The sequence below is a fragment of the Monodon monoceros genome, unplaced genomic scaffold (genome assembly GCF_005190385.1).
Source record: "Monodon monoceros isolate NGI ecotype Baffin Bay Population unplaced genomic scaffold, NGI_Narwhal_1 Super_Scaffold_13, whole genome shotgun sequence".
Classification (NCBI taxonomy): Eukaryota; Metazoa; Chordata; class Mammalia; order Artiodactyla; family Monodontidae; genus Monodon; species Monodon monoceros.
The window spans coordinates 26,993,271-27,011,451 of NW_021703769.1; the positions used below are offsets into that span (position 1 = coordinate 26,993,271).

At 50.9% G+C, this 18,181-nt stretch overlaps 1 protein-coding gene across 1 annotated transcript; it reads left to right on the top strand.

Annotated features, from left to right (window-relative positions):
* Positions 1–11,752: 11,752 nt before the first annotated feature.
* On the top strand, positions 11,753–16,938 carry NRSN2 (neurensin 2). Its single transcript, XM_029219458.1, has 3 exons — positions 11,753–12,046; positions 14,621–14,815; positions 16,513–16,938. Exons 1-3 carry the CDS (start codon positions 11,753–11,755, stop codon positions 16,936–16,938), a joined length of 915 nt encoding a protein of 304 aa, XP_029075291.1.
* The last annotated feature ends 1,243 nt before the right edge of the window (positions 16,939–18,181 follow it).

Genomic DNA, 18,181 nt, shown 5'->3' on the forward strand with positions numbered 1-18,181 from the left:
GCCCTGTGCTTCTACATGTCTTTGCCTTTCCTCAACCCTCCCCAAACAGTTTGGCAGATTCAAGTCCATGTAACTTAGCACCATGCAGGAAGAGCTGGGGGTTCCAGGGCAAGGAGGCACCTGGCCCCTCTAGGCCTCTCTGCTCCCTCTATCTCAGTTCTCCTGGTCTTCATTAAGGATGGCAGACTCATCCCTGCAGAGGCCAGGCAGGTGACATGAATGAGAGAGTCTGGGTGGACACTGGCTTCATGACCCACTTCAAAGGGAGCAACTGCTCACTTCCTGCCAGTTGTGACCCTGTGGGAATGCAGCGCACTGTGGCCAGGGGGCTAGATTTTTCAAGAGAAGATGGCAATCTGGATGTTTCTGTGAACATCTCAATTTCAAAATGAAAGCTGAGTGAAATATTTTTAAATCCTTGTGGACCAAGTGAAACATGTGTGCAGGCACACCTAGTCCAAGGGGGCCAGTTTGACCCTGCCCTTAAGATTAAGAATCAGGGTTGAGCCTGGCACCACCACTGAGCACCTGTGTGACCTTGAGCATGTTAACTTCACCCTGACTCTTCTTTCCATATGTGTAACACAGGGATGATGATAATACCTGCTTCACAGGGTAAAATGAAGTTCGAGGCGAGAAGCATTTAACATGGTCCTCCATAAATTGTATTATTCCATTGTCCAGAGGAGGAAACTTAGGGTCAAGGTGCAGAAGCAACTTGTAAAGGGGCTTCAAGCAGCCAAGGTCAGGGCCCCAAATTTTGGTTTCTGTCTCCTGGTGAAGTGTTACTTCAGGGTGCTTGCCTCTCCCTCCCTGTTTGAATCTGCAGATGGTGTTAGGCTGGCGGTTCAGGGTGTGGAGTAGTGGGGTTCGTCCCCATGCCTAGCACATAACTGGCCCCCAGTGTAGATGTTTTGAATGACTGAAGAACAGCAGCAGAAGCCACAGTGATTCCTGCCCATGAGATTCTTACCAGTGTGTTTTGGGAACTGAGACGAAGGCTTTTCAAAACTTTGTCCCCCTACACCTGTCCGCCTAATTCTTCCTCTACCAGATCCAATGAATTCCTAAGGTTGGACAAAGCCTGTTTCCCCAGTAAGAAGCAAGGCCAAGTGTGCAAGTCTCATTCAGAGAGGGTATTTGGGGACTGGGATACCCATAGATGCTTTAAAAGAGGACTAAAGCAGGTTTGGGAGGGCTGGGCACCTATAGAAAGGGGCTTGGGGCCTCAGGAATTACAGTGAGCGCTTCCTCTTGGCCTCTGATTGGAAGCGAGATTGACCACAAATCAAAACAAAACCTTTAAGAAAGAAAAGGTGGAAGAGAGCCACTTCACCCAGGGCAGCCTGCATCTGGTGTCCGAATGAGCACAGGTGTAAAAGCCTGCCACTTCAGTGCAAGGTGGGACAGACACAGGGAGTACCTGCCCCACCCCCACCCCCTCCAGGTCCTCACCCCAGGGCCCCTCCAGGGTGGCTGAGGCTTTGCCTGGTCAGCAGCGCAGTTTGGCTTCCTGAACCCAATTCTGTCTCCTCCCTCTTCTTTTCACAGGTGTTTATCCCTAATAAATATCTTGCACCCCAAACTCAGTCTCAGTGTCTGCTTCTGGACAACCCAGTCTGCAACGGATGGTGGAAGGGGCTGGACAAAGGGAAGGGGATCACTGGCCCAGCAATTGCAGCTGGGCACCTCTGATACCCACTCCCTCAGGAGGAGTCTCGTTTCCACCAACACTGTCAGCCCCAACCTCGGGGCTGCACGCTTTCCACCCTTTCCAGTCAGCCTCAATCAGAAACTCCGGCCTCAGCCCTCAAGTCACTCAGGGCCCTCTGCTGATGTCATTCTCATTCGCAGTCCCTCCCCTGGCCTAAGCTGGAGAGAGAGGCTAAAAGTCTGTGTTTGCCCTTCACGATGCCCTGGGAGGGGGAGGGCAGGGGGCGTGTAAAACGCCAGGCCTGAGACGGTGCTAGAGTACTGCGGGCCTTGGGCAAGCGCCTCCCTTCGTAGGCCTTAGTTTCCCCCGGGTGATGTGGGGGAGGAGGAAATACGAATAGAAGAGAGACCATTTATTGTTATTTTGGTTCCTTCCATTTCTGAAGGAAATGGATTCTGACCTGTGAAAGGTGGGGGCGAGACCTGCTTATGTGGACTTTGGGGACGCCTAGTGGCTGAGAGGAGTAGGAAGCATTGCGGGCGCGCGGTGGAGAGGTTGCAGGGTGTGTCCCACTCTAATCCCCCTCCATTCATGCTCTCTGATTCATCTCTGGGTCAGGTTCCTGGCCGGGGCTATTTGAGCTATCTTGGTTCCAGGGCTTTAAAAACGCCTATACGCTGATGTATTGGCCATCTATTCCTATGTAATGAAACGCCACAAAGTTAACCGCTTAAAACAGCATGCATTTATTATTTCATAATCTCTGTGGGCCCAGAGTCCAGGCATGCCCAGCAGAGAATCCTGGGTTCTTTGCTCAGGATCTCTCAAAGCTGCAGTCACGCTGTTGTCTGGGCTGCATTCCTTTCTGGAGCTCAGTGTCCTCTTGCAGAATCACGGGGTGGCGGGCTGAACTCAGTTCCTTGTGGTTAAAGGACTGAGGCCCCCATTTTCTTCCTGGCTGTCAGCTGGTACCACTCTGGATTCCTAAAAGCCACTCAGTTATTTTCTTCACAGGCCCTCTATCAGTGTGGAGGCTTATTTTGTCAAGGAGCAGCAGGAGAATCTTTCTGCACCTTCAAGTCACTTGGCTCAAGGAAGGCTCTCTTTTAAAGGGCTTACCCAGGGAAATGGTCCTTTTGATTCACTAAATATCAACTAATTTAATCACATTTACCTTGATCACATTTATGAAGTCCCTTCACCCTTGCCGATAATGTAAGCTAATCACAAGAGTGACATCCATCATGCTCCCGGGTCTTACCCACGCAGAGAGGAAGAGGTTATGTTGGGCACGCACACCAGGGAGTGGGAATCTTGGGGGCCATCTTAGAATTCTGCTTATCGTAGCCGTAGCTTCTTAAGCTTATAGCTCCATCCCGACACTGCCAGACTCATTATGTTTAGCTGCCTTCTTGTCGTCTTCACTGGGATATCTATTTGGCACCTGAAACTTGGCATGTCTAAAAATGAAGTGTGGTTTCCCCAATCCTCCCAAGCCTGCTCCCCCACCCACATCTTCACTTCTTCACATATTACTTTAGTTGGCCTTTTAAGGCCAGCAAACTTGACTCTTCTTTTCCTCATAGCTTCATATCCCTTATAGCCTATTGGTTCTATCTTCAAAATGTGTCCTGTGTCCTATCACCTCTCACCTTTTCCATGGCCACCCTCCTGGTCCTGGCCCCCATCATCTCTTGCCCAGTATCCTTTACCAGCCACCTCACTGAATTCCTTGCTTTCTCCTTTGCCCCATTCAGTCTTGTTACCCACAGAGCAGCCAGAGGAATCTGTTTAAGCTATAAATCAGACCATACACCGTCTCTGCTCGAAACTCTCCAATGGCCCCCATCTCATTCAGACTAAAAGCAAAAGTCCTCAACAAGGCCTGTGAAACCCTGTGTGATCTGGCGTGTGGCCCACCCTGGGACTCATCCTTGCTACTTTTTCCTTCTCTCACCATGCTTCAGCCACCCTGGCTTCCTTGCTGTTCCTCAAAACTGCCAAGCACACACCCACTACAGGCCCTTTGCACATGCTGTTCATTCTGCTTGAAATGCTCTTCTCCCAGGCTTGCTCTCTCACTTCCTTCAGGTCAAAAAGTCTTCCCTGACAGTTCATATAAAGTATCACCTCCCCTTACGCTATCCCCTTACTTTGCTTTATTTTTCATAATAGCATTTATCACTGTCTGGCATTTATCATATAAAGTTTTATTTTGTATGTATCTCTCCAATTAGCATGTAAGCTTCATGAGGAAGGAATGGCCTCTGCACTGGGCTCCATGCCTTAGCTCATCAAGCACTCATTTGCTCACCCATGCAACAAACATTTATTAAGGGCCTGCTTTGCCACGCTCTGTGCTAGGTGCTGGGTGTACAAAGGTGAAAAAAACAGCCATGGTCCATCCTCACTGAATCCTCAGGTCTGGCAGCAGAAAGACCCATAAACACAGGGGTGGAAATACATTGATGGAGATGGACAGTGGGGCTGGGGGGACACAGAGGAGGCCCTTAATCCAGACGTGCAGCAGGGTGTGGGCAGGTCACCTCCTGGAGGAGGTGATGTTTAAGCTGTGACTGAGACCTCAGTGCATTGTTGTGGTTTTAGGACATGGCTACAAGTTCTTTGACATTCCTCCCATAAATTTCCTCCCTCTTGAATCTGGGCTGGTCTTCGTGATCTACTTGTAACTACTAGAATGCAGGAATGAGGCTGTAGGTTTCCAAGGCTAGGTCACACTGAACCACCGTAAGAAGTCCAACAACCCTAAGACTGTCACATGATCAAGAAACCCCAAAACACGTGGAGGGACCACGCGCAGGTGCTCCAGGTAATACAGGCACTGCCAAGGCTCCAGACACATGAGTGAAGAAGCCTTCAGATGATTCCATCCCCTAGTCATTCAAGTCTTCCCAGGTGAGGCTCAGCCACCATGGAACGGAGACAAACTGCCCCCTCTTGCGCTGCCTGAATTCCTGACCCACAGAGTCCATGAGCAAAATGAAATGACAGTTATTTGCACTATTCAGTTTTGGGGACAGTTCGTTATGCAGCAATTAAAACTAGAATAGTAGGATGAGGCAGATACGGGGGAAGGATAAAGCTTTCCAGACACCAGTGAGAGCAAGTGGGAAGACTCAGCAAGAGAGGCTGACATGGAAGGAAGTCGGTTGTGGCTGGAGGGGTTGGGAGGAGAGAGGAGATAGACTGGCAAGAGCATGAAGGGCCTTGAAGGCATTTAGACTTTATCCTGGGTCTCCAGACTGCAGCTCAAGGGATCATCTGAACACATAAATCTGACCACTGCTGCAAACTTTTCAGTGGTTCCCTATCACCTTCAGGATAAAGTCTAAAGTTCTTGGCCTGGCATTCAAGGCTCTTTGCAGTTGACTACTGTCTTATAGACTCTTCTTCAGCTATCAGCTCTACCCAGTGAAAATGCCCTATCGTGCCATTTGTCTTTGCTCTTCTTGAGAAATTGGAGGGACTTTGGGCTAATCACTTTGCCTTTTGAGGACTCAGTTTCCCCATCTGTACAGTTAGGTGGTTGGACTAGAAGTGTTTAAGAGCATATCCAGCCTGGCTTTCCAGGAGCCTATGGAACCTGCCTGTCTAGCTTCTTCCAGGTTGCCTAGCAATGAACATCAATACTCTCCCCCTTCCTCAGAGGTTTCTTAGCAACCCAGTTTCTCACCCTCAATTGTTTTCAGGGTTTCCTACTAACTAAATGAATGTCAAGTTCTGCTTTTTCTCCTCCAAAAAAATCTGAGACCAAGGAATCTCTTTGGAGACCTGGATACAAACCCAGAATGGCAAGAAGCCTGGGTTTGAGTCAGTGGATGATTTGCTGTAACACTTAAAGAAGTTACCTGACATCTCTGGCTTTTATTTCAGATTATGAATACCTATCAGGCACTTTCCCTGTTCTCTTGTGTGTGTTTGAGTCAACTACTAAATTTATTCACTCTTTCAACAAATCTTTACTGAGTGCCTACTCTGTGCCAGGCACTGTCCTAAGAACTGGGAATTCATCAATGAGCAAAACAGACACAATCCCTGCCTTCATGGAGCTTACACTCCGGTGGATGGAAACACACAATCAAGAAACTGATAAATCTATACAATAATGTCATGTAATGAAGGCGGTAAAGTATGAGGAGAGGCTACTATTTCAGACGAGGCGGTTGCATCAGTCAAGAGAGGCTAGGAAAGCCAGGAGAGGAAGGGCAGAAAAACCTTAGCTTCTCCCTTTTTCCCACCCACCTCTGCCTCCCATTGGCTGAGCTCAGCTGGAGGCCAGCTGGCAAGGGAGGCTGTGAAATACAGCCTCCAGGGGTCAGCTCTCCAGAGCAGGGAAAGAACAAGGAATGGACTGGAAGACAAAAAGGTCCAGAGCTGCCTTGTGACCCTTGGGAGGTCCACAGGTTTTTTCAGTTCACTTCCTGCCTATAAGCTGTTGGGGACACTAGGATCTTTTTTTTTTTTTTAACATTTTGATATTTTAACAAAAATTGTGGTAAGATATACATAACATAAAATTTACCATCTTAATCATTTTTTAGGTGTACCGCTCAGTGGCATTAAGTAGCCACACTGTTGGGTAACCACCACCACTGTCAAAACTAAAACTCTCTGCTCAGGAATCCGATAACTGCCCATTTACCCCTCTCTCCAGCCCCAGGCAACCACCGTTCTCCTTTCCGAATCTATGAATTTGACTACTCTACGTACCTCATATAAGTGGAATCATACAGTATTTGTCTTTTTGTGACTGGTTTACTTCACTTAACAAAATGTCCTCAAGGTTCATCCATGTTGTAGCATGTGTCAGAACTTTCTTCTTTTTTAAGACTGAATAATATTCCATTGTATGCATATACCACATTTTGTTTATCCATTCATTCGTGGACAGGCACGTGGGTTGCTTCCTCCTTTTGGCTATTGTGAACAACATTGCTATGAATGGGTGTGCAAATACCCCTTCAAGACACCCTGCTTTCAGTTCTTTTAGGCATATATCCAGGAGTGGAGTTGCTAGATCATAGGGTAATTCTATTTTTAATTTTCAAATTATTGCCATACCGTTTTCCATAGCAGCTACACCATTTTACATTCTCACCAACATTGCATAAGGGTTCCAGTTCCTCCACATCCTCGCCAACCCTTGTCATTTTCTGTTTTTGCTTTTGTTTTTTTTGATAGTAGCCATGCTAACGGATGTAGGTTCCTAGGATTATTTTGAGATTTGAACAGTCATGGGCTTTTTATCCCAGGCTTGTGATTTTTTTTGGCAGACAGTTAACTCAAAAACTTAGGCTTCAGGACTTCCCTGGTGGTCCAGTGGTGAAGAATCTGCCTTACAATGCGGGGGACGCGGGTTCGATTCCTGGCCAGGGAACTAAGATCCCACATGCCATGGGGCAGCTAAGCCCATGTGCCACAACTACAGAGCCCACGGACCCTGGAGTCTGCACGCCACAACTAGAGAGAAGCCCGCACACCGCATCGAAAGATTCCCGCATGCCTCAATGAAGATGCTGCATGCCATAACTAAAAACCTGACACAGCCAAAAATAAATAAAAATAGATAAATAAATAATAAATAAATCTTAAAAAAAAAACCACTTAGGCTTCTTATCCATTTGACTACAGCCAGTTTCATGTACAAAACCATACCCACAATATGTTTCAACACATAGTCCTTAGGTTTGCTTTGTTTCTCTGCTTTCTTACCCCAAAGAGCTCTTTTTTTTTGGAGGGGGGCTTGTGTGGGGTTTTTAAAAAATATTTATTTATTTATTTGTTTATTTTGGCTGCACTGGGTCTTAGTTGCAGCACGTGCAATCTTTTAGTTGCAGCATGCAGGATCTTTAGTTGTGGAATGCGGACTCTTAGTTGTGGCGTGCATGTGGGATTTAGTTTCCCGACCAGGGATTGAACACAGGCCCTCTGCATTGGGAGCGCGGAGCCTTACCCACTGGGCCACCAGGGAAGTCTGTATGTGTTTGGTTTTTTTTAATTTAATTTTTCGTTTTTATTGGAGTAGCAGTGTTTGCGGTACGCGGGCCTCTCACAGTTGTGGCCTCTCCCGTTGCGGAGCACAGGCTCCGGACGCGCAGACTCAGAGGCCGTGGCTCACGGGCCCAGCCGCTCCGCGGCATGTGGGATCTTCCCGGACCGGGGCACGAACCCATGTCCCCTGCATCGGCAGGCGGACTCTCAACCACTGCGCCACCAGGGAAGTCCCTTGTGGCCATCTTTAACCCACCAGTCTTTCCCTTTTACCTGGAGTAAGATGAGATGCCATGGAGGGTTTTGAGCAGAGGAATGAGAGAATCTGACTCACAGTTTAAAGGATCATCGTGGTTGCCATGTAGAGAAGAGACCACTAGGGGCAGGGCAAAAGCACTGGGGGGATGGGGATGGATGTGGGGGTCTGAGATGGCAGTAGTCATGCCCAAAGTAGGGCCCTGGCAGCAAGATTTGTACCACTGACACTTGGTTGACCGATATGGTGACCCCTAGTCACATGTGGCTATTTAAAATTAAATTTAGAGTAATTAAAATTATATAAAATTTAGAATTCGGTTCCTTAGTTGCAATAGCCACATTTCTTTCTTTTTCTTTTCTTTTTTTTTTTTGGCCACGCTGTGTGGCACGAGGGATCCTAGTTCCCCGACCAGGGATTGAACCCGTGCCCCCTACATTGGGAGCGCAGAGTCTTAACCACTGGACCCCCAAGGAAGTCCCTCTAGCCACATTTCAAATGCTTAATAGCCAAATGTGGCGAGTGGCGCCAGTATAGGCAACACAGATATAGAACACTTCCATCTTTGCAGAAACTTCTATTGGATGGTACTGGCTTAGACCTTCTCATCTCTTACGAGTTTGCACATCTAAAATCTTTAACTACAGGATCCCACATTCTGACCTCAGACTCCCTTCCTTCCCATCCACTTATTTTTAGACTGCGTTGAGCTCTTCAGTCTGGATTCCCTGAGTCTTCTCCAGATCCATCTGCTCCCCTCCTGGGCTGCCTTGGCATCCTTCCCCAACAAGCCAGGATCCATCGTGAGGTCCATCATGGGAACTGCTCTCTCCCTTGCTCTCTGCATCACCCATCACCTTCTCCTCTGCCTCGCCAGGAGCTGGGGTACCAGAAGCCTTCTTCTTCTCTCCCAGGTCTCCTGACACTGCCAAAAAAAGTCACAGCTGCAGACCCCTGTCTCCACAGATCATGGCCTCAGAGCCATCAGAGCAAATTCAGCTTCTGTCACATTGCGGCAGGCCTTGGGCAAGTGACTTACCTTCCCAAACCCAGGGTTTGTCATCTGTAAAATGGGGATTATCAGAGCTCCTATCTCATAAGATTATTGAGAAGTCAAATTATCCTGGCACATAAGAAATTCTCAGTAAGTGATATCCATCGCCATCCTCACCATCATTATTACTGAGTGTTCCAAATCTTTACCACTCTTTAAAAAATTATGGTAAAATAGACGTAACATGAAATTTATCGCTAGCAGCATTTGGTACATTCATAACGTTGGGCAACCATCACCACCATCTAGTGCTGGAATGCCTCCATCACCCCAGAAGGAAGCCCATCAAGCAGTCACTCCCCATTCCTCCCTTAACGCAGCCCCAGGAACCGCTAGTCTGCTTTCTGTCTTTATGGATTTTCTGAGCCTGGATATTTCATATATATGGAATCATAGAATATGTGGCCTTTGTGTCTGCTTCACCACCCTTTGAAAGGGTGTTGAACTAAAACCTTTCTATTTTGGCGGTCACATGCTCTACCCTGGAGCTATACCCCCCCCAAACCTTCCTCTTTCTTAACTGATAATGCCTCTTGTTTTCCTCAAGAACATTCAGTTTAACACGTTTGGTGTCACTCAACTTCCTACCCTCCTCACCCATAAACAATAAAGATAGTAGTAACAATGACAATAGTGTATTGAGTTCTTATTCCGTTCCGGGTGCTTTGCTAAGTGTTTTATATACACACCTCATTTCACTCTTATAACCCCTTTGAGACACAATTGCTGATATTATCTCTATTTTACAGTTAGGGAAACTGAGGCTCAGAGCATTGAGACCATGTAAGCAGAGAGTGGCCGAACCAGGGATTCAAATCTGGATCTAACTCCAGAGTTCAACGCACAAACACCAACCTGCATCTCTTCTCAGTGGCCCTCCTCCTCTCCTTCCCCAGGTCTCAGAGGGTACTGGATATTTCCTATGCTGCTGGCTCAATGCCAGACCATCCACCTATACATTCGACCTCATCCCTTCCCATCACCTCCCCAACCTCAGCCATCCCCTCTCTCATATCATCGGAGCTGAAGCTGATTCTAACAGATGTGGAGTAGAATCACCTGGTTGCTTCTTTGTTCCCTTGTCTGGTGCTTGAACTGGGATAACTCAAAGGCCAAGCTCAGTTGGGATGGTGGTGACTTCTGTGGGTTCTCCATGTTATTTTGGCTTTCTCTTAGCATGGCAGCCTCAAGGCAGGCAGACTTCTTGCATTAGCACCTCAGGTCTCCAAGAGCTAGAGTTCCAGGAGGAGTGCCTGTCCTTTCATGTCCTGGCCTCGGAAGTCAGAGCATCACTTCCACCATACTCTATTGGTTGAAGCAGTCATCAGCTCACCCGAGATACAAAAAGAGGGTACCTAGATCCCACCTTGCTGCAGGAGAAGTGCTAAGGAATTTGCAGCCATGTTTTAAAACTGCTGCAGGTTGTTTCCAATCTTCTGCTATTCCTGCACTTCATTTTACCCCCCTCCCCCGCAACAACTCTTGAATCCATTCATTTCTGTGCAAGCCCACTAGGCCAAGACATCGTCATCTCTGACATGGGGCCTCCTTACGGATTTCTTTCCTACCTCCGTTGGGCTTTTTATCCTGTTCTTCCCAGGGATCGACAGCCAGAGGGATCTTTTCAGAGTGCAGATCAGATCACACCCCTCCCCTCTTTACAACGCTTCCATGGCTCCCTACTACTCTTGGGTTGAAGTCCAGACTCCTTACCTTGGCTTGTGAGGCCCTGAAGGGTCTCACGTCTGCCTGCCTCTCCAGGTTCATCTCCTGTCACATGGGAGGGCTTCAGTCTTGAGCTCTAGGAATTCCTCTCTCTCTCTCTCTCTCTCTCTCTCTCTCTCTCTCTCTCTCTCACACACACACACACACACACACGGTTAAATGGCTGTAGTACATATATAGCACTTAGAGAAGTACTTTGCTCACACTCAGAATCATATATTCGCTGTTTTTATTAGTCTGTGTTCAGTAGATGTTTATTGAGCTGCCTGCTCAATGCCAAGTGCCCTGTGAGGCTCGGGGATACAACAGTGAAGGAACAGGATGTGTCTCCACCTTGCAGAGTTTATGCATCCCTGTGTCCCCGGCCCACAGCCCAAGGAGAGACGGAACGGACACTCAGGGCACGAAAGCACGTGTGCACAATGGTGCCTGAAGAAGCTTGGAGAGGTGTGGTGACTTTGCCAAGCCCATAGAGTGAATGTGGGACAAAGCCAAGGCTGTGGGTGGGCACACGACAAAGGAATGAAGTAGACTCAGCTGCCTGGCAAGGGCTGGCTCTCCAGGGAGATGGGCCAGAGGACACACTGTCCAGGACGGAGCTAGGGGTAGGTTGGGAGAGAGAACAAGGGAGGATCCTTCCAGAAGGGAAAGGACTTGTCTCTCCCAGCAGCTTCTCTCCAACCCCAGCTCCCTTCTCAAGATAAGGGGCGCTGATCCTCAGCAAGGGGTAGGGGCTCGAAGAGGGAGAGAATGGAGAGAGGATGGGGGACTCAGTGAGAGTGTGAGGACTGCAGTCAGATAAGGGGCTCCTGATGGAGGCAGGAGGGGACTTCCTGGTAGGGACCCGGCGGGAGAGAGGTGGGGCTCAACGAGAGAGCCAGGAGTCTATGAAGAGGATGGGGGCGCAGCCAGTAGATGAGCGTTTGTACACTGGGGTGAGGGCTCCATGAGGGGGATTGAGGCCCAGAGAGGAACAGAGGATACAGTGCAGAAATGAAGGCTCAATGAAGTCAAGCGTCTTCAGTCAAATGGTTGGGAGATTGAGGGAGTGATGGGACAGTCAGACGAGGAGTTTGAGGGACTGCATGAGGGGGTGGGGTCGAGGGATATGATGGGGTCCCCGCGAGGGGCCTGGGGTCTCAGAGAGAGAAGGGAACTCTTGGAAGGGGACCAGGGCTTGCAATCCTGCAGGGGTCCGAAATCTGCAGAGCCAGCCCTCAGGGCGCGCCGGCGCCCCCCCCCCCGTGTCACCCCCGCCCCCCAACTGCGGCGCAGGCGCCAACACAACCTGCTTCTGCTCTGCTTGCGTTCCCGCTCCCGCTCGGCGGAGACTGCGGACGGAGAGGTGAGCTCAGCCCTGCCCCACGCTCGGCCCGACCCCCACCCCGCCTCCTCCCAGGATCTGGAGAACCCCCAGCCCTGCCGCATCCCCAGCCCGGCCGTGTCCCGCCTCGGGCGGGACGGCGGCGCCCCAGCCCTGGTGTGTCTCGGGCTTTGCGAGGTAGGGTCTCGGGGAAGTAGCAAGGGCAGAGGTCTCGCCAGCCCAACGCCCGGAGACACTTCAGGGTTGGTAGGCTGGGCGGAGGCCTCAGAGGACAAGACCCCACCCACCTCTGCAGAAAACCCATTCCCGCCCCTCTTTGCCTCAGTTTCCCTCTAGGGGAAAGGATGCACTTAATCTCAACTGGGGAACTGGTGGTCGGCTCAGAAACAGTGTGCGGTGGGGGCGGGGGAAGTTGGCCTGATTTCTCTGGCCTCACCCCCCAAGACAGCGTCCCTTCAGGCCTGAGCTACACTGGACGCTGGAGTGCGCGGGTCTGGGGGTCTGGGAAGGAGAACTGAGCGAGGCCCCATAAATACGAGAGATTCCACCCATCTTCGGGCCCTCGTGGCTGTCACCGCTCGCCTCCTCGCCGCAGCCTCCACCCCTCGGACCCAGTAGCTCCGTCCTCTTCCCTCTCCCTTCTCACGGAGCTCCTCCCCCATCCCGCCTAAGGACAGCTCCCCAGCAGTTCCTTGGCAACCCTGGTCCGGGGCTCTCAGCATCCTCTCCCACCCTCCCCCAGACCGCCAGTCCGCCTCCCGGCAACCCTAAAAGGAGGGGGAGGGACCCGGTCGAGGGGGAGGCAGCGTCAAGGTCACCTTCCCGCTCCGATGCCAGCAGGATCGGGTGATGTATATTTGGAGGAGAGGGACAGTGAGCTGCACGAGAGGAGGAGCTAACCCTGGCTTATAATCCCTGAGCTCCCTCCCCGCCCCGTCCCCTAGGATCTTCGGTTAATGTTCTTTGCCCTGATGCCCACCGCCCCGCCGGCCGGGATGAGGAAGCTGAAATCTCCCGGGGCGGTGCCCTCTCTCGCCACACCTTCTGCAGAGCCCCACCCCTCCCCCTCCCCTATTCCCTCGAGCGCCGGCTCTTCCCCCCACCACTCGCCCTCTTCTTTCTCTGTCTTTGGCTTTTGATCTCTGCCTTTCCCCATTGTATGTCAGTGGGGGTGGGGGGTATTGTCTCTTACCCCTTTTCCCTTTTTCCCCCTGAGATTTGGGTGAGGGCTGTGGAGAGCTGTAATTTATAGACAGGCTTTAACGCAGCTCTTCTGTGTGCTGGTGTGGATCCATAGAATCATCTCCAACACACACTGTGGCTCTGTGTGTGTGTGTGTGTGTGTGTGTGTGTGTGTGTGGTGTGTCTGAGTGTCTGTCTCTTTGTGCTGTGTGTCTAGCTCTGTGTGTCTCTATGTGGTATATGTGTGCCTGTCTGTATATGTCTGTGGTGTTGTGTGTGTGTATGTTCGTCTATCTGTGTATGTCTCTGGTGTGTGTGTGTGTTTCTCTGTGCTGTGTGTTTGTGTGCTGGTGAGTCTCTCTACACAGGGATTTGAGGATCACATCTGGAAATGAGAGGAGACTAGAAATTTGTCTTATCCTTCAGTGTAAGCACATTGCTTCATTTTGTTTGAAACTGCTCAGAGGGACTGAGGGCCATCATGGGATGGGGGGGGAGCCCAGTCCTTCCCCAGCAACCCCCACCCCCTTTGCTTTTAGTCCTAAGGATGTTTGGATACACAAGGACCTTCCATTCCCTAGGCCTCAGTGTCTCCATTTGTGAAAAGAAAGGTCCTTAGATAGGTTTCTTTAGAAATCTAATGTTGAGCCTAAGAACACCTAAGCCTGAGGACCCCTGACTTTCACCTTCTGTGGAGTCAAGATTCCTTGGAACTTGGAGATTGTTGCCTTCTGAGGGGCAGCCCTGGGGAGGGATCTTTTAGGACCTTGCAGCTTGGGGAGCTCCACCCGATTGGACGAGTGTCAACCGTGTCACTTTCAGCCCAGAATACCTTGAAAGGCAGGGAAATTAAGGGGAAGAGATTTGAAGAGGAGATGGGGATAAGAAGCTCTCACTCTAGACATGGGGCTCTAGAAGTTCAGGATAAAATAATAATGAAGAAATTACAGTAATAATAGTCACAGAAGCTATCATTTCTTGGCACCGGACACAAAACTGTATAAAGCAGGTATGATTATCAGCTGTGTTTTACAGATGAGGAAACTGAGGCTTAGAGAGGTGAAAGCACTTGTCTGACATCACACAGCCGGGAAGTGGTGATCCTGGATTCCAATCCAGACAGTCCGGCTCCAGAACCCACAGTTCCAGCCACTGGGTGGCCTCCACAGGAAACATGCAAATTTATTGCCACCTACAAAGTGCCAGGCTGTGGGCTAAGCACTCAGTGCCTTGGCTCATTCGCGCTCTACTCAGACCAGGATTCCAGAAGGACAGGCTCTGCTGTGAGTGTGAGCTCTCTAAAATGGGTGGAGAGGTGAAAGTAGCACAAAGATTCCGGGGGCCTTGGAGAGTCACCATGGGCAACCCTCACTGCCCCCTCCCTCTGTCCACTGCACCTGGCCTACCCCACAGGGACCCAGGATGCCAAGCTGCGAGCGTCCCTGTGGCTGCAGCCGAGGCCCCAACGTGGAAGATGGCAAGTGGTATGGGGTCCGCTCCTATCTGCACCTCTTCTACGAGGACTGTGCAGGTACCCCCCTCAGCGATGACCCTGAGGGGCCTCCTGTACTGTGCCCTCACCGACGTTGGCCCTCACTGTGCTGGAAGGTAAGGTGGAAGGAGGAGCAATTCCTGTGATTTCCTGTGATTTCCTGTGGTTTCAGGGAGGAGGTGGGATCAGTGGATAGAAAGAAAAGGGGCTGTGTAGCAATTAGGGGTCTTGCGTGTTCAAACAAGAGGAAACCCAACTCAAATGAGTTTCAACAATAAAGGGAAAATATTGCTCATTTTATAGAAGAGACCAGAGGTTGGGGGCCTTCAGGCAAAGTTCGCTCCAGCAGTTCAAAGCATCACACTGAGGACTCAAGATTTCCTTCAGGCTCCCCATGGTACCCCCATCCTTGCAGCCCATTAGTTTGAGGCTCTCCCCATGTGTTCTCCAAATGACTGCTCCCAAGCTGACCCTCAGTCTCTCACTCCACACCTTCCAAGGGAAATCAGAATTTCAACTAGTATTTCTTTCAGAAAAGAAGCAATGCTTTTCACTTCCAGAAGGCCTGGCAAGTGTTGCATTGGCTCTGACTGGGTCACTTGCCCAGCCCTGAGCTAATTACTGTGGCCAGAGGGATGGTATATGCTGACTGGCAGGAAGAAGGGTTCACCTCACTTAAATCTTCCTGTGGCTTCCCAAACATATACTGGGGGACTGTTGCCAGGACAGTAGAAGATGTGAGAGAAATGAACAGTCAATGTCCATACCAGCCATGGAGAGTGGTCAGTTAGGGAGCACCATGTGAGTAAAGGCATGGGAGTGGCAGTGAGCTGGGTCCCTACAATGCTCTTTGATAAATACTAAAGGAAGCCTGAGACAGAGGGTCCCTCTCTGCTTTCAAAAGGCTTCGCTCTAGTGGGAAGGCGAGGTGCCAACCTGCATAGAGAATGCACAACCTCAGGCCAGGTGTGCAGAGGATGGCAGGAGAGGAAATGCCCTCAGTGCCTGGGGTGATCAGGGAAGACTTCCAGGAGAAAGTACGTGTTTTTGAGCATCTTCTTATTGCCAAGCAGTGTGCTAGGATCTTGGGGACACAGAATTTAAGACGATGTGGTCCCTGTCTTTGAGGAGCTCCTAGCTGTGGTTCATTTAGTCATTCTGCAAACATTCGCTCAGCTACTGCTGGGTACCAGCACCATGCTAGGCATGGAAGACACCTTGGGAGCCAAAACAGGCAGTCTCTAATCTCATGGCTTTCCCAGATCTCAGTCCAGTGTAGCAGGCAGACAGACAGACATCACTTACATAGTAACCAAGGTACACGTCCAGGTGTGCACCAAGGTGAGTGCACTGAAGAGCAAATGGGCACAGCGTTTGCATGAGTGCAGAGCTGGGGACTTGACCCAGTCCAGGGGCATCCTGGAAGGCTTCCCTGAGGAGGTGAGGTTTGAGATGCATGTGATCTGAGGGATGTGTAGAAGTTAACCCGACAGAGGGTTAGAGGTAGAGGGTAGATGGGACAGGGGGATAAGATGGGACCCAAATGATGATTCAGGGGGACTGAAGGCTGGCAGAAGAAGTCCACTGCTAGGTGGGAGCTGAAAGGGAAATTAATTCAGAGGCCTCAAGATCTCAAATAGAACGTGATAGTTTGTGCCCTTGTCAATTAGATCCTAACAGGTGTGTCTATGATCTCGTCTTTTAAGGTTGGACCAAGGGGTTACCTTTAAGTCCAATTGGGATCCAAGGTTATCCCTTGGCCTGGGGCCCCAGCTGACCCTGACTGCCTCCCGATCTGTCTGCTTCTCTCCAGATCAGCTTATCCTCAGGTACCCTGCTTCTGCTACTGGGTTTGGCAGCCCTGACCACTGGCTATGCAGTGCCCCCCAAGTTGGAGGGCATCGGAGAGGGCGAGTTCCTGGTGTTGGATCAGCGGGCAGCCGACTACAACAAGGCTCTGGGCACCTGCCGCCTGGCAGGCACAGTGCTCTGCGGGGCAGCCGGGATCTTGCTGGCCATCTGCATGTTCTGGGCCACGACTGGCTGGCTGAGCCAGGACCCCAAGGCAGAACCCTTGGACACTGAAACCGATGGCCACATGGAGGTCTTCGGGGATGAGCTGGAGCAGCAGTTGTCCCCCATTTTCCACGACGCCAGTGGCCGGTCTTGGTTCTCACCACCCGCCAGCCACTTTGGGCAATCCTCTGTGCAGACCATCCAGCCCAAGCGGGACTTTTGAGTTGTCCTCACGGCCAGAGGAGGAGCCAGGCCTGGGGTCTGGACCCTTCCTCCGCCCCACCACATCCCACCTTCTCATTGTCTCCCTAACTTCCCCCTTTCAATGGGGCCCCTTCCATCTTAGCCCCCAGAAAGCCCAACTCCAGGTCAGAAAGTCTGGAGCTCACATCTCTGTGTCCCCTTCCCAGAGGTAGGGCCCTAAGTCCTCCAAGATGCCAGCCTTCCCCGAGTCACCCCAAAACTTCCCACCCATTCCTCCTTTCCAAAGCCATTCAGGGGCAGAAAACTCCCTCAACCTATCCCCACTCTTTCCTCTGTATGACCTTGGGCAAACCCCTTACCCTTTCAGACCATCAGTTCCTGCCTCTGCATTAATGAAGGGTTTGGACCAGATTCTAGAGTTCCATGACTTTCTATTTCTCCCCAGGATGTAAGTATTACCTTCCATAGGCAAAGATAAGGGGAGGGGTAGTGGGGTCATTCTTATCCACTGACCCCTCCCTCTGTCAGCTGCACCAGGAGGCCTCAGGATGGGTCCAAGATGCTCACTTGGACCAGGATGGTGCAAAAACATTTCCTCCTTACAGTATGTTTTCTATACATCTTGGCATCAGAGCCCCCCCAGTCCACCCCATCCTGAACGATTACTAACCCCAGTTTACAGATGAGGTGGCGGAGGGAGGCTGACAGTCTGCAGGAACTCGGACCCACGTCTGTAGACTCCTGGAACAGATCTTGTTGCACATTGGGAGCAGGCCCCACACCTTCCTGGCTCCCAGGTGACCCGCAGGGGTGGCACAGGTTCGGCCCAGAGACCAGCTGATGCCTAATGGTCCCAGGTGGCTCAGAAGATACTTTGGACATGCATGTAAATGGTCTCTAAGAGCCAGGGGGCAGGAGAACTGGGATGTATTTGCCCCTCCGAGTCCACCCACCTAGAAACCATCACCCACAGGTCCTGACCTCACCCTGTACAAATGTGCCCTCCTGGAGGCACCAACCCCTCCATCCTTCAGGCTCCCCAGCCAGATGCATCATCTCTGTTCTCTACCACTAGGGGGAGCTCCAAGACAGCTGGAGAGAGATGCCCAAGGCTCATGCCTCTACCCTCCCCCTTTGGCCTCAAGGTGGTGGGGATGGGGGTGGGGGCAGCCCTCCTGGGTGGGTCCTCAGTCCTCCTCCACAAAGCAGGCCCTACTGCCCCTCCCCATTCTGCACCCTTCCACCGCCCCCCCCCCCCCCCC